The sequence below is a fragment of the Heptranchias perlo genome, chromosome 5, assembly GCF_035084215.1.
Source record: "Heptranchias perlo isolate sHepPer1 chromosome 5, sHepPer1.hap1, whole genome shotgun sequence".
In the NCBI taxonomy this organism is placed as follows: Eukaryota; Metazoa; Chordata; class Chondrichthyes; order Hexanchiformes; family Hexanchidae; genus Heptranchias; species Heptranchias perlo.
Window position 1 is genome coordinate 68740662 of NC_090329.1, and position 19480 is coordinate 68760141.

General features: G+C 44.9%; 1 protein-coding gene across 7 annotated transcripts in view; it reads right to left on the reverse strand.

The window, feature by feature from the left end:
• The window catches only part of lama2 (laminin, alpha 2), a 378441-nt gene that overhangs the window by 109835 nt on the left and 249126 nt on the right, over positions 1-19480 (reverse strand). For all 7 annotated transcript variants that reach the window (XM_067984560.1, XM_067984559.1, XM_067984558.1 and 4 more), the window contains 4 exons: positions 15886-16071; positions 11568-11695; positions 10474-10591; positions 299-433 (listed from right to left, as the gene is read on the reverse strand). In XM_067984560.1, the coding sequence (XP_067840661.1) occupies positions 299-433; positions 10474-10591; positions 11568-11695; positions 15886-16071 (567 nt within the window). The remainder of the gene's footprint in view (positions 1-298; positions 434-10473; positions 10592-11567; positions 11696-15885; positions 16072-19480) is intronic.

Here is a 19480-nt window from a genome sequence, read left to right on the forward strand (position 1 = left end):
TTTTTTGTTGTTGGAGGTGGTCATTGCTCAACACTTCTGTGACATGCATATTATCTGCCAAATACTATTTGTGCTAAATCCAGTAAGATTTTAAAAATTACTTGGTTAGCCTAAAAGTAGGGCTGCTTCACTTTTGAGCTCTGGTTTTGAAAAAAAAAGCATAAAATCTGGTGGTGGGATCTCTAAAAATATAGGCCGTATTCCTATATTACAGCAGTGACAATGTATGTAGATAACTCCTTGCTGGAAATTAACTTCCTTAGCTATTTTAATAAAACAGTAAGAGAATATTCAGTACCTGACATAGGGAGGTCTTACGGTCACAAATGTCACTGTGGCTATTGCACTGACATTGTACACAGCTCCACACCACAGGCCTAGGCCCCCTGATTGTTGATCTCAATGGTAATCTGTAATAACCTAGGACACAATCCTGAGGTATAAAGGAAACAGAAGTCATTTGTTAGTTTTCATCACTTTCATGATTAATTCTCTCTTTTTTTCCCTTTTTCAGTGTTTTTGATGGACTGTGCTCACCATGGCAAGAGATACCAGTGCTGGGAAATGAAATAATTTTCTACTTTTGACAATAAATATTGGCATGTAGCACTTCCAGCTCAGGACTAGCCTAAGCTGATGCAAAGTAAGATTCTTTCTAACCTGGCCTAAATTCTAACTACTGTACCATTGCAATCTTTCCATTGCCCGTTTTAGTTACACATATGGGGCTGGATTTTCCTCCATTCTCCTAGCCAAAATTGGATGGGACAATGGTAGAAAATGGAACAAAATTGGACGGTATTACCTCGCACCGCATTCTGCCCCAACCTCAATTTCCACTCCTCCCCCTGCCTCATGGTTAGGCCACTGGCCACTCCGAGCCTTCCCACTACGTGGAAATGCTGGCAGGAAAGCGAGGTCTGGGTTCCCAGCTGATTTCCCTACTTACCACCACTGTGTCCGCCAACTCCAGGAGAACCAGAAGAAAGGTAGCAGTAGGCCCTGGGCCAGTAGCAGTAAGACCCCAAGATTGACGTATGGAGGAAAAGGGTATGGCAGTGGCCTCCTCTCCCTGCATAATGGTCCAACGTACTTACCTTTTTAGACCTCAATCCCAGCCTAAAAGGATTGTTGCTGTAGTTTTCAGGGCTGTTCTGGCCCCTTTAAATGTGCAGCCACTTCTTCTGGTGCAGCAGTGGCAGTCCGCTGTAGCACCGGCATAATTTCTCCCTTCCACAGCAGCTGGCTTCTTCTTGGTGGCAGGGATTCTGTTGGGACCCCACCATGCCTGCCAAATGAGCCCCGATCCAGCGAATATGGTTTGGGGTTAAGGCTGCATCACAGCGGTGGCTAGAAGTCCTCCCTACCACTAACCCACAGAGAAGAAGAGAATCCTGCCCATGGTCTCTCTTTTAGATTGTTAAATTAGCATCAATGATATGCTACAGACCCATGGGGCACGATTTTAATATGGCGGCGGGATGGCCGTGGGAGGGTGAATGGGCGCGCGGGTAACCCTAGTAATAAAAACTTACCGTTCCCCACGCGATCACGACTTAATTGGTAGCCATTAATCTTGTTTCCGGCTTTGCCGTCCGAAAGCTGTGCAGCTGGCAGACTTCACACCCGCATCACCTGCTGTCAGACTTCACACCCGCATCACCTGCTGGCAGACTTCACACCCGCATCACCTGCTGTCAGACTTCACACCCGCATCACCTGCTGTCAGCTGGAGCGTCTAGATTGAAAGGGCCATTGCTCCAATGGATTTTGCTGCAGCAAGGAGCGAGAAGACCCAATGGAGCAGCACAGGGGCAAGGCTGCTCCAAGCTTCAGCGATGCCTCACTTGAGGTGCTGCTGGCCAGTGTGAGGAGGAGGGGGGAACTATTTTACCCAGCCGACAAGAGGAAGCGCCCTGCCTCTGCCACCAAGAAGGCCTTGCTTGAGGTGGCAGAGGAGGTCACCAGCAGGAGCAACATATCCCGCACTTGGGTCCAGTGCAGGAAGCGTTTCAATGACCTAACTAGGTCAGCAAAAGTGAGTATACTTACTGATTCTCCTGCATTCCGTGTTGCACATCACCACCTCCCAAGCCCCACAACTCATTCTGCACTGCCAAGATTACTCCATCACATCACTCCTCACACCCACTTAAGGCTCATCCTCAATTTACCTTCACTTCCTGAGCACTTCCTCACCTCCCCATTTGCAACCCCACCACTACCACCCAACCCAATCCTGGTCCAATGTGATGTCTCTGTCTGATACTCACCCCCTGATCACGGTCAGCCTCAGCCAAGTCAATGCATTCATCGGCTGACTCTTCACCCTCATTCACTCACTTACACGTCTGTACTTTCTCCCCTTCCAGAAGATAGCGCAAAATACACGCGAGAGGGCGAGGACTGCAGAGGGGCCACAACAAATAGTGGTCCTCACATAGGGGGAGGAATCATCCCTGGAGATTAGCCGCACCCTCGAGTGCCTGTCCGTCGGGGACGCCGAGACTGGCACCCCACAAACATCTGGTGACACTACTTTAACATTCATCACACACAACATGAATAGATGTTAACAATGCTTGGCATGTTGAACACCTCAGTATGCTCATTGCAACATGACACATCTGTAATATTGCCTTCTGTTCACTTACAGGCTGTTCAACGACCGCAGTGTCGGGAGAGAGCGATTCCTCAGAGGAACTTCCGGCCTCTGAAGGCACACTGTCACATCTTAGTGAGCCAACCACCAGCGCAGATACTCACACCTCAGTGAGTCCTAGTAGTCAGTTAGTTGGATTGGCACCTGGTGAGTCACCACATACAAGTGAGCACGCGCAGGAGAGACCGCGTCAGTGGGAGCACTCGTCTCCAGGCTCTGCTCAGCTGGACACAGATGCTGAACCCTGGGGGCCATCCTTTAAAAGGAGAATGATCGAGGTACTGGAACAGGTGCCATGCACACTCTCCACAATAGCGCAGAGGATGGAGGAGTCCATCTCCTGTATTAGTGGAATGGTGGCACAGGTAAGTGAGGGAATCTCTGAGATAGTGTCACAGGGACGTGAGGAAATGTCTGAGATAGTGTCGCAGGTAACTGCTAAAATGTCCGAGATAGTGTCGCAGGTAAGTGCAGGAATGTCTGCGATGGAGAGAAGGCTAACCTCCATTGTGCTTCAAGCACAGCTGACAAACAAGTCCATTCAGGCCCTGACAATTGCCATTCCGACTCACAGTGAGCAACATTCTGCCGCCTTAAACAGGCAGACAGAAACTTTACAACTGAGCTTACAAGGCATCACACATGTCCTCCTAACTGTGCTCCAGCAGGGTGACAGAAGAGATGTAGGCCCGGTCCAGGAGAGGGATGAAGGCGAAAGGGAACATGGAAGTGGAGACGCCACTCAAAGCACTCACACGTCTCACCCGTTGCCCCTCTCTCAACCAGTACCCGCAATGCTGTCTCCTCTCCAGGTGGCCGAATCTGCCCCTATCTGCCCCTGCACAGGTGCAGGTGGAGCAGTCTTTGGCGGAACCCTCATGGGCTCCAAAACCCAGAGGGCGTAGGCCGAAAGCATCTAAGCAGTCCGGGCAAGGTCATTAGCAACCTGCCACTACCTCTGCTGCAGCCACAGGAGATGCACCACGTAGAAGCAGTAGGAAGAGAAAGGCTAAGGTTTTGTGATCACGAAGGGTATGCACAAGGGTATGTAACAGACTGTCATGTTTTTCATTTCTATTTGTTTTTGATAAAGTCATTAAATGTTATCATTCTCACAACTACTGCCATGTCTTGCCCATTCTTGACTACCTTTTGTGATAGCGCCCTTTCATGTGCTCCATCATGAAAGGCAACACTTGATGCCACCCAGTTGGTGCGTTTACAGTGGGTGTATGTGTAGTTACAGGATTGTTTTGTGCAGGGCAGGGGGGGGGTGGGGGGAGCTGGTGTTGGCACTGGTCTTTCCAGGTGGTGTGAGGACTGGACCATTCTCACTTTTTGATCTTATGAGAAGCGTTCACATATGAGTGACTCCCTGGCCTCATGAGCAACCAGGTAAGCCGTTGTTCTGCCGATGGGTTCGTCCTCCTCCTGCTCCTCCTCCTCAGTGCTCATGGCAGATGTGAATGCTGGATGAGGGCAAGGGGCCTCATCAACCGGTACCCCTCTCTGCTGCGCCATGTTGTGCAAGACACAACACACTACTATAATGCGACCCACGCTCGCTGGTACGCATTGAAGCACTCCCCCAGAACGATTGAGGCACCAAAATCGCATCTTCAGCAGTCCTATTGCATGTTCAGTGACCAACCTAGTGGCGATGAGGCTATTTTTGTATCGACACCATGCCTCGCTGATGGGGTTCCTGAGAGGTGTCATCAACCACGTGTGCAGGGGGTATCCCTCGTCCCCGAGGAGCCAGCCCTCAAGGCTGTTTGGTGTGTGGAAGAGATCCCGGATGTTGGACTCCCTCAGAATGAACGAAACATGGCAGTTGAATCTTGCACACACGTGAAGATATCTTTTGCGGTGGTTACAAACGAGCTGAGCGTTGATGGAGTGATAACCCTTTCTGTTGATGAACAGTCCTGGCTCGTGTGGAGGTGCTATGATTGCTATATGCATGCAATCGATTGCACCCTATACACGTGGGAAGCCAGCCACAGAGTGGAAACCCAATGCACTCTCCGTCTGGCTGAGGTTGTCCATGGGGTAGTTGACGTATTGCAGGCCCTGTGAAACAATCAGTCGGTGACCTGTCTTATGTACTTGTGGGCAGACAACTGAGAGCCCCCGGCGATGTCACCAGTGGCACCCTGGAATGATCCGGAGGCTAAGAAGTTGAGGGCAGTGATGACTTTAACAGTGATGGGTTGTAAGATGCTGCCGGGCCCAGCCGGGAGCAGCTTGGCATGAAGGAGGCTGCAGGTGTGTGCGACCACCTGGCGACTCATTCTCAGCCTCCGTGTGCACTGCTCCTCAGAGAGGTCCAGGAAGCTGAGCCTCGGTCTGTAGATCCTCTGACGAGGGTAGTGCCTCCTGCGACGTCGCTCTCTCTGTTGTTGCCCTCTGTGCTCTTGTGCAGGTACCTGTGGCACATCACTGTGTTCTGGAGCTACAAGGGTGGAAGTGCACGCCTTGCCTGATGTTCCTCGTCCTCAGATGTACTGGTGAATGCAGCAATCGTGCCCTCCCATCCTGATGGTGTCAGTTTGAAGAGGTCCAAAAAGTTGATAAATATGTGTAAACAGAACAATTCTGAACGGAAACCAAGAATTTTCAGTCTAAGCACAAAGATCTCCCAGCTAAAAGTTTGCCTGAGAGAACTGAGTGCCCTGCTGCAATAACTCACCTTTTATTCCCATTTGTCAAACAGGGGTTTAAACGTCCAAATGGCTGCCAGCTGAAACCCGACTATTTTCACATGGTGTGTTTAACATAACACGGGAAACACGCTGAGGCAGCGTTGAAATTGCTTGCTTTCATTTAAATTGGATTTATGTACATTTCAAGTAGTTTAAGTACTTCATTTAGTGTTTTAAACGCTGGGTCGTGTGTGTTTTTCAGTGGGTTGGAGCCAGGATTCCTGCCCGCTCCAGAAGATCCCGATTTTCTTTGCTCTCCACCCCCCTCACCACCCCCCGCCCCCAAAGCATTCGCACTTTCATTTCAAAATCGTGCCCATACTGTCTGCAAACTGGGTTAAGGCTGTTCAAGCTTATTTTTCAGAGGACCTTTAGAGCCGGCAGTACGAGAAGACAATCATTATAGCAGTTTAGGACAGATTCAATCACAGTTTCCAGGGACACAAAATGGTCTTCTGCTCCAGCTCCTTCTTCCTTTCCTACCTCCTTTTGGCTGGAAATTTCCTCAGAGCTACACCCACTCCACTGCCGTAACTTTGCCGGAGGTGCGACAATGGGGTTTCTGCTGCACTTCCAGTGAAGTTACGGCAGTGGGGCAAGAGCAGCTCCGAGGAAATTCCTAGCCTTTGTCTTTTTGCCCTCTGTATCGCAATATCTTCTTTTACAATTCTGTTCCATTTTGGAAAATAGAATCAAACATTTCTAAATTGTCTATCAGATTACTCTTTCAATTTTTAATCCGAATGGGAAGGTGGGTTCTGTTCTATTTTCCCTCTAATGCTTTTTGCTTAATTATTTCCTGGAATGACAATTAGGTTAACACAAAAATAACGCGACATAAATTAAAGAGTTTTGCGACAGCTTTGTAAAAAGCCAAATACAGAGTTTGAAAATTAATTAACTTCTGTATTTGTCTCATGGTTGATCAGTGTAAATAAGCATGTTGCATCACCATTGACAAAACAAATTGAATGTTCAATGTCAATAAAGATAAAAAATATGCAATACATTTCTCATGTTTCATTCTGCTAATAAAACGACATATTAGAAAAATGCACTTGAAAAGAAATGAAGAATTTTAAAGCTGGTTAGTATCACCAACATTAACATTTCACTCCATTGAACCTAAATAAGAGAGTATCAATCTATGCACCAAACAGCTGTCTAAGTCAATGAATATATGGTGCCTCACAATTACCTTTACTGAAATAAAATCTGAAGAATATGTTGTGGTTAAGTAATATGACTATGAGACAATTCCAGATTTCACAAAACTTTCTTTTTGTCGCAGATGTAAATTAAAATCGATGTTCTGAACTAATAGCATCAATTCTCCTTGCAATTATTACTTGTTAGAACAAATTTTCAGCATGCAGAGTAAATAATAATGCACACAGTGTATATTTTGTACGCCCGTCATCATGCAACTTTGTAGGCAATTGGTTCGGTGTGTATTTAAAGAGCTATTCTTATCTGGTAAATTGTCTTGAGGCTGAGTCATTGCACTGTTGGTTGCATCTATCATAGTATCATAGTGTCATAGTAGGTACAGCACAGGAGGAGGCCATTCAGCCCATCGTACCTGAGCCAGCTCTTTGAAAGAGCTATCCAATTAATCCCATTCCCCTGCCCTTTCCCCATAGCCCTGTGAACTTTTTCCTTTCAAGTATTTATCCAACTCCCTTTTGAAAGTTAATATTGAATCTGCATCCACCACCCTTTCAGGCAGTGCATTCCAGATCATAACAACTCGCTGCGTTAAAAAAATGTTTCCTCATGTTGCCTCTGGCTCTTTTGCTGATCACCTTGAATCTGTGTCTTTTGGTTACTGACCCTTCTGCCACTGGAAACAGTTTCTCCTTATTTACTCTATCAAAACCGTTCATGATTCTGCCCTTAACCTTGTCTGTTCTAAGGAGAACAACCCCAGCTTGTCCACTCTCTCCACATAACTGAAGTCCCTCATCCCTGGTACCATTCCAGTAAATCTCTTCTGCACCCTCTCTAAGGCTGTGACATCCTTCCTAATGTGCGATGCCCAGAATTGAATACAATACTCCAGCTGAAGCCTAACCAGTATTTTATAAAGGTTTAGCATAACTTCCTTGCTTTTGTACTCTGCCTCTATTTATAAAGCCCAGGATCCCATATGCTTTTTTAACAGCCTTCTCAACTTGTCCTGCCACCTTCAAAGATTTGTGTACATACACCCCCAGGTCTCTCTGTTCCTGCACCCCCTTTAAAATTTCCCGTTTAGTTTATATTGCCTCTTCTCATTCTTTCTATCAAAATGCATCACTTCACACTTCTCTGTGTTAAATTTCATCTGCCATGTGTCTGCCCATTTCACCAGATTGTCTCTGTCCTCCTGAAGTCTGTAACTATTCTCCACATTGTTTACTACATCTCGACAGTTTCGTGTCATCTGCCAACTTTGAAATTATTCCCTCTTCGCCCAATTCCAGGTCATTAATATATATCAAAAAGAGCACTGGTCCAAACACCTACCTCTGGGGAACACCACTGTATACTTCCCTCCAGTCTGAAAAACAACCTTTCACCACCACTCTCTGCTTTCTGTCCACAAGCCAATTTTGCATCCACACTGCCATTATCACTTTAATCCCATGGGCTTTAATTTTGCTGACAAGTCTATTATGTGGTACTTTATCAAATGCTTTTTGAAAGTCCATATGTACAACATCAACCGCACTACGCTCATCAACCCTCTCCATTACTTCATCAAAGAACTCAATCAAGCGAGTCAAACAAAATTTTCCTTTAACAAATCCATGCTGACTTCCATTTCTTAGCCCATACTTTTCCAAGTGCCAATTAATTTTGTCCCAGATTATTGGGCACGATTTTAATATTGAAAAATGGGTGGGTTGGGGTGGGGGGGCATTCAAAATCACAACCATTTCAGACCTGCCCCCAACCCACCCATTTCCGGTTTTCACCGGGGCAGAACGAGGGATGGGCGACCAACACTCCCAGGAGACGGGTTGTTGACTAAACCGTTCAAGGAGGTTGTGGGCCTCCATTTTTGCAAATTTTGCAATTTCAACCCCGGGGGGCCAAGATTCCTGAGCCTTCTCCTTCACACTACGTGAAAGGAGACGAGAAGGCCCGAAACTGCAGCTAAGTGCCTTTCTGGCACAGCTTGTGGGCCCGGAGGTGCAGGAATGCTCTCCCCAGGCCAGACAAGCCTACCTGCAATGACCCCTCAACGATCGCAGACCACCCCACCCCGCCGATCTCCGCCCCCCCCCCCCCACAACAATCGCGGAGCCCCCAATCTCCAACCCCCCAACGATCGCGGACTCCCGCGATGACCTCCGATCCTGACAGCCCCCTTCCATGACTGACCCCCGATCCCTCCCCCCATGACTAACTCCCCCCATGATCCCCATGCCCGCCGGTGTCCCATGCTCATCCATGCCCCTGTGCTCCTTTTCAAAGGAAATTGCATGTGCATTAGGAGCGGGGGGGTGGGGGGGCTGCGAAAATCGGGGAGATCCCGAGGGGGTGAGAAAGCCGGCTCCAACCCGCCGACTTCCGGGTCCCACACAGACATGCCTGTGTGCGCGTGCCTCGCGAATGCAATTAAAGCTGGTGGGATGATAGTTAAAGAACCAAATGTACCTCATCGAGGTAATTAAGGTACTTTGTTTCTGATGTAGTAGATAGTTAAAACGATTTTAAACTTACCTGGGCGGTTTTCCCACAGCTTCTGATCCATGCCTGGTAAAGGGCCGGATCAGGCAAACATAAATGTAATAAATTAAATAAAAAAACATTGCACAAAGTTAAAAAAACAAAATAAGCCTACCTTTCCCCCTGCTCCGATGTCCGATGTCTCCCTCTCCGATGTTCCCCTCTCCCCCCCGATGTCTCCCTCTCCGCTGTCCCTCTCAGCCCCCGATGTCTCCCTCTCTCTTCAGCGCCCTCCGCTCTCTGTTCCAGCATTGGATAATGTCTCTCTCTCTCTCTCTCTCTCTCTTTCTTTCTCCCCCCCCCCCCCACCCCCTCGGCGTTGCAGCTCCTGTCGACAGCCAGCCTGTCAATCAGGCTGGCTGCTGGGTGTGAAACCCGAAACAACTTTAATCACCATCAATTACATCGCGATCGCATTGGAAAAGGTAAGTTTTTTTTAAATTCGGGTTTGCCACGTGCACCTTCACCCCACCCCGCTGCCAACCCGCCACCATTTCAAATTTGAGCCCATTGTCTCTAAAAGTTTCCCCACCAATGACACTAGGCTGACTGGCCTGTAATTGCCAGGTTTATCCCTCTCCCCTTATTTGAACAGGGGTGTAACATTTGCAATCCTCCAGTCCTCCAGCACCAACCCCATATCTAAGGTGGATTGGAAGATTGTGGCCAGACGCTCCGCAATTTCCACCCTTACTTCCCTCAGTAACCTGGGATGCATCCCATCTGGACAAGGTGGCTTTTCTACTTTGAGTACTGCCAAGCTTTTAAGTTGAAAGTCCTCACTCTGTTAGCACTTCACTCCATTAGGGGCTCACTCTCTGTCTTTCCCAACCTCTGTGCTCAAGCTCACAACTTTTATTATTAAAACTAAGATTAATGAATATGAAATGCTTTTTTAAAATACTGACAGAATTTAGGATTTAATTTTTCTCATAAAGAAGTTAAAACGTCAGGATTTTCAAATTCAGATGAACACCCTCAACCTCCGAGTTCTGCAGGTTGAGAGATAAGTGCATATGCCTGAGCAGATCTTCTGGGTTTTGATGTGTAAAAATGCTTTTCCAAAGTATTTAAAAAGATGGTGGAGACATCTAATTGTCACCATGATTTTAGTTCATTGCAAGAAAGTTTCAGTTTAATTTCTGCAAAAAAGACGTCATTACCATGATGCCAACGGATTAACAAGATTCTTGGACCTATTCCTGACATAAAAACCTCTTCACCTCAGCAATGTACTCGTACCAGAGTATTTTCACATCATCGTCTGTTTGTATATATTATTACTATTTATTTTAGTTTCTGTTGCCTTATCTCTAGAAAAGTGTTTTTTTATTTTTGCTTCACCCTTTGTTTCATTGCATCATGGACTCCAAGAACTATTGATGTTACCTGGCATGACAGCCCGGAATAACCTTCAGGGCAAAAGCATTGTTCAATCTGTTGGGCATGTTCGGCCAGGAAATAGCTGTCACTGGCTTCAGCCACTTCCATAGATATCTCAGAGATTCTGGAATGACAAAGAAGAAAAAATGAAATTTGTTAATCTTCTTAAAACAACAATTGTGTCTGTAAATTGAAACTTCCTCTTTTTTTTTTACAGTCTTGAAGCTGCACATGTTTAAGCCAGATTGCATATTTATGACAAGTACATGAGCTGCTGGAGCTGCAGCTCATCATTCTGCATCAAATCAGCCACAGTGAGCTTCAGCAGTCATGTTTTATACACACTGCCTCCCCCTGCAATACATAGGGGTGAAATTCTGCTCCTTCATATTCAACAGGAGAAATAAAGCCACAGTTTTTTTTTGGTTAATGGAATACCATCATGTATTAATAATTTCATAAGTTCTTCCTTCAAAGATAAATGTCATTCACAATTGGTTTGACTTGGTACAATTATTTATTAAAACAGCAGGCTTCCCTTAATGGGTAAACATCTTTGACAAATGAAATGATCCCTTTATCTGATAGATTCCACTAAAAAAAAACTTTGCAACAACATGGAAAATAACTTAGAGCCTAAACAAATAAACACTCCCATTAACTGAAGCAAAATGTTTTAATGAATGCATCATATAATGGAATCTAATCAAGTGAAGCATGTTGCTGGTGTGTTAGTATCACCAGCGAGCTACAGACAAATTTCAGAGAGTAAAAGCCACTACTACAACTATATGGGCAGCTTTGTTTTGCTTTGTTATTTACTTTGTGTTGAAATTCTATTTTACAAAATTTGTTTTTTGGGCTGAGCTTTCTACTGTCCTCTAATATCGCAAACAACTCACATTTTCCTAATTTAGATCTTTGCAAATTACTTCAACCTTCAGCAAACACTGGACAGTTCAGGTAAGTGTTCAGACTCAAGAGATTTTTGAACCCAGGAGTAGGAGTTCTAGAAAATTCATTTTAACATGAACACTTGGTCCAGTGTTTGGATTTCCAAAACTGGCATTCTATTTTCATATGAAGGCTTCTATTTATACCTGGTTTGTCTCATGAAGGTCCCATAAGATGCCTTGATGAGAATAGAATCAATGTCATACAGCACATCCATGAAGTCTTTGCGAGACACAGGTCTGCCGTCTGGTGAACTGTCATATTTCCAATCATGCTAAAGAAAGAATATTTTGATTTTAGTTGACATTCATGCTGAAGATTATTTATAGCAAATCTTTTTGCTCACCCCCCCAAAAAAAATACTGAAATATTCTTTGAAATGATTAGCTATTTGAACGAACGATCAATTTTTTTAATGTAAAAATTCTAATTGGCATTCATAAGAATTAACGATCCATATTAAAATGTATACAATGATAAATTCATTATTCATTAACCCTGCACTCCGAGTGATGAGCTGTGTTTGAAAGGAGGGTGTGTCAGAGATAAAGCTACAACATTGTAGTTCTATTCTCCAACCTCTTTGAAGTTGGCTCCCACCAGGAACATAGGATCAGTAAATTTACACTGTAATCTTTCAGTAAATTATATTATTCCACTGGTGTGAAGAATAATTTCACAGCCCAGTGAAATAATCGACGACAGAGAAATTAAAAATGATACCAATTTACTGTAGCAAATTAGCCCTTCAAGCTCTGACTGAATTGTGAATTTCAAATTCAACAAGAGTTGGCAAGAGCCAATTGATTTTGCACCTGAATCATAGACTGAGACTCCAGTACAGTACAGAGGGAGTGCTGCATTGTCGGAAGTGCCACCCTTCAGTTGAGATGTTAACCCTGAAATTGCAAGATTCCGCTCGTGGGACAGAGTCTTGTATGACAGGACCACAGTCACTGAATCAGAAGGTCAACAATTGATTTTAATGGCCAGAAAACCAAGAATGCAAGAATTAGACATGCTAACCTTTGTGCCTGATTTGCCAATCTGCATTCCCGTCATCGAGACAAGAATGGAGTCTTGCAATTTTAGGACTTAAACCAAGATTCTGCCTGCTACTTCTGGTGGTTCAGGATTTTGTTTATATTCGTTCATGGGATGTGGGCGTCGCTGGCGAGGCCGGCTTTTATTGCCCATCCCTAATTGCCCTCGAGAAGGTGGTGGTGAGCCGCCTTCTTGAACCGCTGCAGTTCATGTGGTGAAGGTTCTCCCACAGTGCTGTTGAGAAGGGAGTTCCAGGATTTTGACCCAGCGGCAATGATGGAACGGCGATATATTTCCAAGTCGGGATGGTGTGTGACTTGGAGGGGAACGTGCAGGTGGTGTTGTTCCCATGTGCCTGCTGCTTTTGTGCTTCTAGGTGGTAGAGGTCACAGGTTTGGGAGGTGCTGTCGAAGAAGCCTTGGCGAGTTGCTGCAGTGCATCCTGTAGATGGTGCACACTGCAGCCACTGTGCGCCGGTGGTGAAGGGAGTGGAATGTTTAGGGTGGTGGATGGGGTACCAATCAAGCGGGCTGCTTTGTCCTGTATGGTGTCGAGCTTCTTGAGTGTTGTTGGAGCTGCACTCATCCAAGCAAATGGAGAGTATTCCATCACACTCCTGATTTGTGCCTTGTAGATGGTGGAAAGGCTTTGGGGAGTCAGGAGGTGAGTCACTCGCCACAGAATACCCAGCCTCTGACCTGCTCTTGTAGCCACAGTATTTATATGGCTGGTCCAGTTAAGTTTCTGGTCAATGGTGACCCCCAGGATGTTGATGGTGGGGGATTCGGCAATGGCAATGCTATTGAATGTCAAGTGGAAGTGGTTAGACTCTATCTTGTTGGAGGTTATCATTGCCTGGCACTTGTCTGGCGCGAATGTTACTTGCCAGTTATGAGCCCAAGCCTGGATGTTGTCCAGGTCTTGCTGCATGCGGGCTCGGACTGCTTTGTTATTTGAGGGGTTGCGAATGGAACTGAACAACTTTACCAACAGTTTCAGTGACAAAGCCAGTGGCACAATTAGATATTGTTTGCTGATTCTGTTTACTAGTCAACTTTACAACACAACTCAATAATTCTTTTAAACTCCCCATTCTATTTAGTGTGAAGAACTACCAGGGCTTCCACGCTGTGAATCATCAGAAAGACGCTGTCTCAGTTTTCTATCATACCTATGATTTCTTCAATTCCATTAGATAGAGTTAAGGAGCTGGGGTTGGGGTTAGAGAGAGACCAGGGTTTCTGCTATGGTTATTGGGTGGATGGGTAGAATGGTGGGTGCAACTGCAGTGATAGGGGGCTATTGGGTAGTGGATAAAAATGAATAGGAGAGGGGATCTTGAGCTAGGCAGACATAGCAGAGACGAGTTTTGGGTGGCCAGAGCCTCATCAGCCCAAGATAGAATGGGTAGGGCAGAGTTAAGGCTAAGGTTAGTAACAGATTGAGATCTGGTGCAAAGGGATGTTGAGGCAATAGTTAGACTCCAAGTGGGTAGCAGAGTAGTGTATGCAGAGACTGCTCAGGAACATGAAGGGAGCCACGACAGAGTGGAGGGGGGGGGGGGGGGTCACGGCAGGCCAGGCACTCTGGTGTGGACATCTGTTTAAAAATAAGATTTATTTATTTGTCTCTTTATTAATTAATAAATGTTAATTAAACAGATAAAGAGGATATACTTAAAAGGTTGGCTGTGTCACCCAGCCCAGGTAGGATGCATCCTAGGTTGCTGAGGGAAGGGTGAAAATTGCGGAGGCTCTGGCCACAATCTTCCAATCCTCCTTAGGCATGGGAGTGGTGCCAGAGATTTGGAGGACTGCAAATGTTACACCCCTGTTCAAAAAAGGGGAGAGAGATAAACATGGCAACTACAGGCCAGTCAGCCCAACATCGGTGGTAGGGAAACTTTTAGTGACAATAATCTGGGACAAAATAAATTGGCACTTGGAAAAAATATGGGTTAATAAATGAAAGCCAACACGGATTTATTAAAGGCAAATCTTATTTGACTAACTTGATTGAGTTCTTTGATGAAGTAACAGAGAGGGTTGATGTTGTGTATATGGATTTTCAAAAGGTGTTTGATAAAGCACTACATAATAGACTTATTAGGAAAATTGAAGCCCATGGGATTAAAGGGGCAGTGGATGCGTGGATATGAAATTGGCTAAGGGACAGAAAGCAGCGAGTAGTGGTGAATGGCTGTTTTTCAGACTGGAGGGAAGAATGCAGTTATGTTCCCCAAGGGTCAGTGTTTGGACCACTGCTCTTTTGATATATATTAATAACCTGGACTTAGGTGTACAGGGTATAATTTCAAAGTTTCCAGATGACACAAAACTCCGTAGTAAACAGTGAAGTGTGAAGTGATTCATTTTGGTTGGAAGAATCAGGAGAGGCAATATAAACTAAAATGGTACAATCTTAAAGAGGGTGCAGGAGCAGAGAGACGTGGGGGCGTACACAACAGGTCAAGTTGAAAAGGCTGTTAAAAAGGCATACAGTTCCTTGGATTTATAAATAGAAGCATAGAGTACAAATGCAAGGAAGTTAAACCTTTACAAAACACTGGTTTAGGCCCCAGCTGGAATATTGTGGCCAATTCTGGGCACCACACTTTAGGAAGGATGTCAAGGCCTTAGAGAGGGTGTAGAGGAGATTTACGAGAATGGTACCAGGGCTTCAGTTAGGTGGAGAGACAAGATAAACTGGGGTTGTTCTCCTTAGAGCAGAGAAGGTTAAGGGGAGATTTGATAGAGGTGTTCAAAATCATGAAGGGTTTCGATAGAGTAAATAAGGAGAAACTGTTTCCAGTGGCAAAAGGGTTGGTAACCAGAGGACACAGATTTAATTGGCAAGAGAACCAGAGGCCACATGAGGAAAAAATTCTTTACGCAGCATGCTGTTATGATCTGGAATGCACTGCCTGAAAAGGTGGTGGAAGCAAATTCAATAATAACTTTCAAAAGGGAATTGGATAAATACTTGAAGTGGAAATATTTGCTGGGATATGGGGAAAGAGCAGGGGAGTGGATATAATTGGATAGCTCTTTCAAAGAGCCAGCATAAACATGATGGGTGAATGGCCTCCTTCCGTGCTGCATCGTTCTATGATATACCTATTTACATCTTTAACAGGACATGGGGAATTGTCATGGCAGTTGTATCCTTTGGAATTTTTTTTTGGTAGAATGTGATTGATCAGCCCTGTGAATTAGTCCTTCAGAAACAATACAACAGGTCGGGCTGTAGTATGGAAAATGAATGGTTGTAGGGATACAACAATCATACATTCCTACAAGCATACATTTTACAGACATAAAACAACAGTATAGATAATGTATTAACTTTATCAACAATGACAAAAATCATTATTATTTATTACTTTTTCCATTTGCGATACTTGAGATTAAAAACACATACCTCAGTGAGCTCTACCTCATGTCTGGTCAGCTGACCAATTTGAGGTGCAGATACGTGTCGCACTACAGCCATCTCTCTTGTGGGCCCACCTCTCATAATAATCTGTGGCTCATAGGTGGATTGACCTACTTCTTCTCTAGCTTCAAAGTAAATGGCATACCTCAGCCTCCCACCATAGGCCGTGAGCTATGAAACAAAACAAGGCATAATGACAGGTAAATTGAATATGTTGGGTACTAAATATATTTTACAGTTATCAAAACATTCAAAATGATTTTAACAAATGTTTATAATGCATTTTCTATGTACTAACAATGTTGAATGTTTTGCTAAATATAGAGGCCCCAAAGCACCAGGGGACCAGAGAGGGCGGAAAGAAAGACTCCCATCTGGAGGAGCCAGGTATTTGGGGTGGGACCTGGTTCTACCAGAATTCTGTGCCATTTGCAGAGCCCCTTTAAACTCTGGTGGAGGTGACATGGGAGGACCTTCAGCCCAACTCCCCATGTTCAAGGAGCATTTTTGGGGGAGTTCCTTGGCTTCCCAGGAATTCTGCCCATTATGTCCTCGTGATGTGGAGATAACATCAACAAGTTCCATCCCACCATCAAGCTCACCATGGACTACTCCTCAGAATCGGTTTCTTTTTTGGACACATGAATCTCCATCAAAGACGGGCACCTCAGCACCTACTCTACCGCAAGCCCACGGACATCCTCACGATGCTCCACTTTTCCAGCTCCCACCCTAACCACGTCAAAGAGGCCATCCCCTATGGATAGGCCCTGCAAATACACAGGATCTGCTCAGACCAGGAGGAACGCGATGGACGCCTACAGACGCTGAAAGACACCCTCGTAAGAACGGGATATGACACTCGACTCATCGATCGACAGTTCTGACGGGCCACAGCGAAAAATCGCATAGACCTCCTCAGAAGACTAACACGGGACGCAACCAACAGAGTACCCTTCGTCGTCCAGTACTTCCCCGGAGCGGAGAAACTACGCCATGTTCTCCGCAGCCTTCAACATGTCATCGATGACGACGAACACCTCGCTAAGGCCATCCCCACACCTCCACTACTCGCCTTCAAACAGCCACCCAACCTCAAACAGACCATCGTCCGCAGCAAATTACCCAGCTTTCAGGAGAACAGCGTCCACGACACCACACAACCCTGCCACGGCAACCTCTGCAAGACATGCCAGATCATCGACACAGACACCACCATCACACGAGAGGACACCACCCACCAGGTACATGGTTCATACTCCTGTGACTCGGCCAACGTTGTCTACCTCATACGTTGCAGGAAAGGATGCCCCAAAGCATGGTACATTGGCGAGACCATGCAGACACTGCGACAACGGATGAACGGACACCACGCAACAATCGCCAGACAGGAGGGTTCCCTCCCAGTCGGGGAACACTTCAGCAGTCAAGGACATTCAGCCACCGATCTTCGGGTAAGCGTTCTCCAAGGCGGCCTTCGAGACACACGACAACGCAAAATCGTCGAGCAGAAATTGATAGCCAAGTTCCGCACCCATGAGGACGGCCTCAACCGGGATCTTGGGTTCATGTCACGCTACACGTAACCCCACCAGCGAAAAAAAGTTATCTGTTTTAAACACAACGGGTCTTTCCAATTCTTTCTCTTCCTTTTGGATGTTTCTCTCTCTCTCTCTGTCTGTCTTTTGTTATGGCTGTTTGTGTATTCGGTGGTCCTGTAGGTAACATCACTCTGTCTGAACACTTTGATTGCCTTGACAACGGGCAGTTGGAAAGATTATCTGTAATCACCAGGTATTGTTCTCTGACTATAAATGCGGTAACCTTCCATGGAATCCCACACTTGCTCACCTGACGAAGGAGAAAGCCTCCGAAAGCTTGTGATTTTCAAATAAAACAGTTGGACTATAACCTGGTGTTGTAAGATTCCTTACATTATGTCCTCGGTAGGCTTCTGTGGAACTCACATCAACGGAGCTGGAATGAGCCCTGTTAAGGACTTTAGAAAGGCCTCAAACCTTTACTGAACTAAGATAATCAATCCTGGATTGAATTGTTACCTTAGTCTGTAGGGACAATAACTTTGCTGCGTGTTGATGATTTTCTTAGCTTTTGACATAGTCATCTTTAGGGTGCAACAATGTCTATCCTTAGATCTCTGTGCCTCAATCAGCTGGTAAAAAGATTTTGGAGCTGGATTTCAGCAAATTAAAAATCAATTGTTATGATGTGGATCCTACTTCCTACATGAATCAGGGCTCAGTAAAAACAGGTAAATAAATTATTTTAAGATCATGTTTATGAAAAAAAATTGTTATAAATGTTAGAGCAAGCTTTATTAGTTAGAGATAAAGTAAAAATAATGTTAAATGATAAATATAGAAGAGTGGAGAATGGAAAGTGCGAATAAGAAATAATGTTAAGCAGAAGGGTTTAAAATGTTGCAATTATGTTTAAAATTATTTTGTTCATTTTTGTATTATATGGCATACATTATATGAAAAGGCTATTCTTGACAACTGAGCAGTTTTATTACTTTAATATTAAGGTTTGTTTCAGCACCGTAGCCCATGAGCTGAAAACTTGAAAAAAAAATTGCCGCTTTGTGCAGCATAGAATTCACTGGAGCAGCCGACAGGCTAAGAGTTAAGATGCGATGAGACAATCATCAAAAGTAAACTAGCAATTAAAAACATGATCTGTGGCAAATAATGTGGGAGTAGGCTTTGCTACAATTATTGCTCAAGATATTAAAGGCAATTAAATGACATAGTCACAGAAAAGAAGTATGACTTCCATTAGGCCCGGTTTAAACCTGGAGAGGGAATTGGAGAGCTGAGGCGAGCGTCAACACCCCTGACCTTGGCAGCATGAAGCCCAAGCGATCTTGACTGCTGGGCATCATCTGCATGTCCCCCATTCTGTTGCTCGCCCAAAATAGGCAGAAAGCAACAGATGGATGGTGGGCAGGAGTGGAATGTCAGGTATCAGAAAGCCACCCGTCAGGATCGAGGGAATAGTTCCTGGCACTCAGGTAAATCGTGAGGAGGGGGTTTCAAGAGTGAGCCCACAGACTGGAATTTTAACTGCTCTCCTGAAAATGGCGGGGTCCTTCTTTAAATATGCAGATTGGCTTCCAATGATTTCATCAGCACATGACTACTATTTTAATTGGTGGCCTGAGTGGGGAAGCAATTGTGGCTTTCCCGCTAGGTGAAGCAAGCGGGAAGAGGAACTGGGGCCAGGAGAGCTCAAACAGATAAGATTTTTTTTTTAACATTTTTAATCTTGCTGTTGTCTGGCTGATAATTTTGATTAAAAAAATTGTTCATGCCTTGACTGGACCTGAATTGGTTATATTTTGGACCAATACTATCTTCTGTGAAGAAAGAAGCCATTTTAAGAAATACCCCACTTTGATGATGTTTTGAGAGTGAACATTTTAGATTTTTGGATAGCTGCTCAGAGCAAACTTGGAGATTCAATCATAACATTCACAATGAACCAGAGAGAAACACTGGAGGTAATGGAGTAATTCAGTAATTCACTGAAATTCTCCATTAGTTTTTTGAATAGTCAT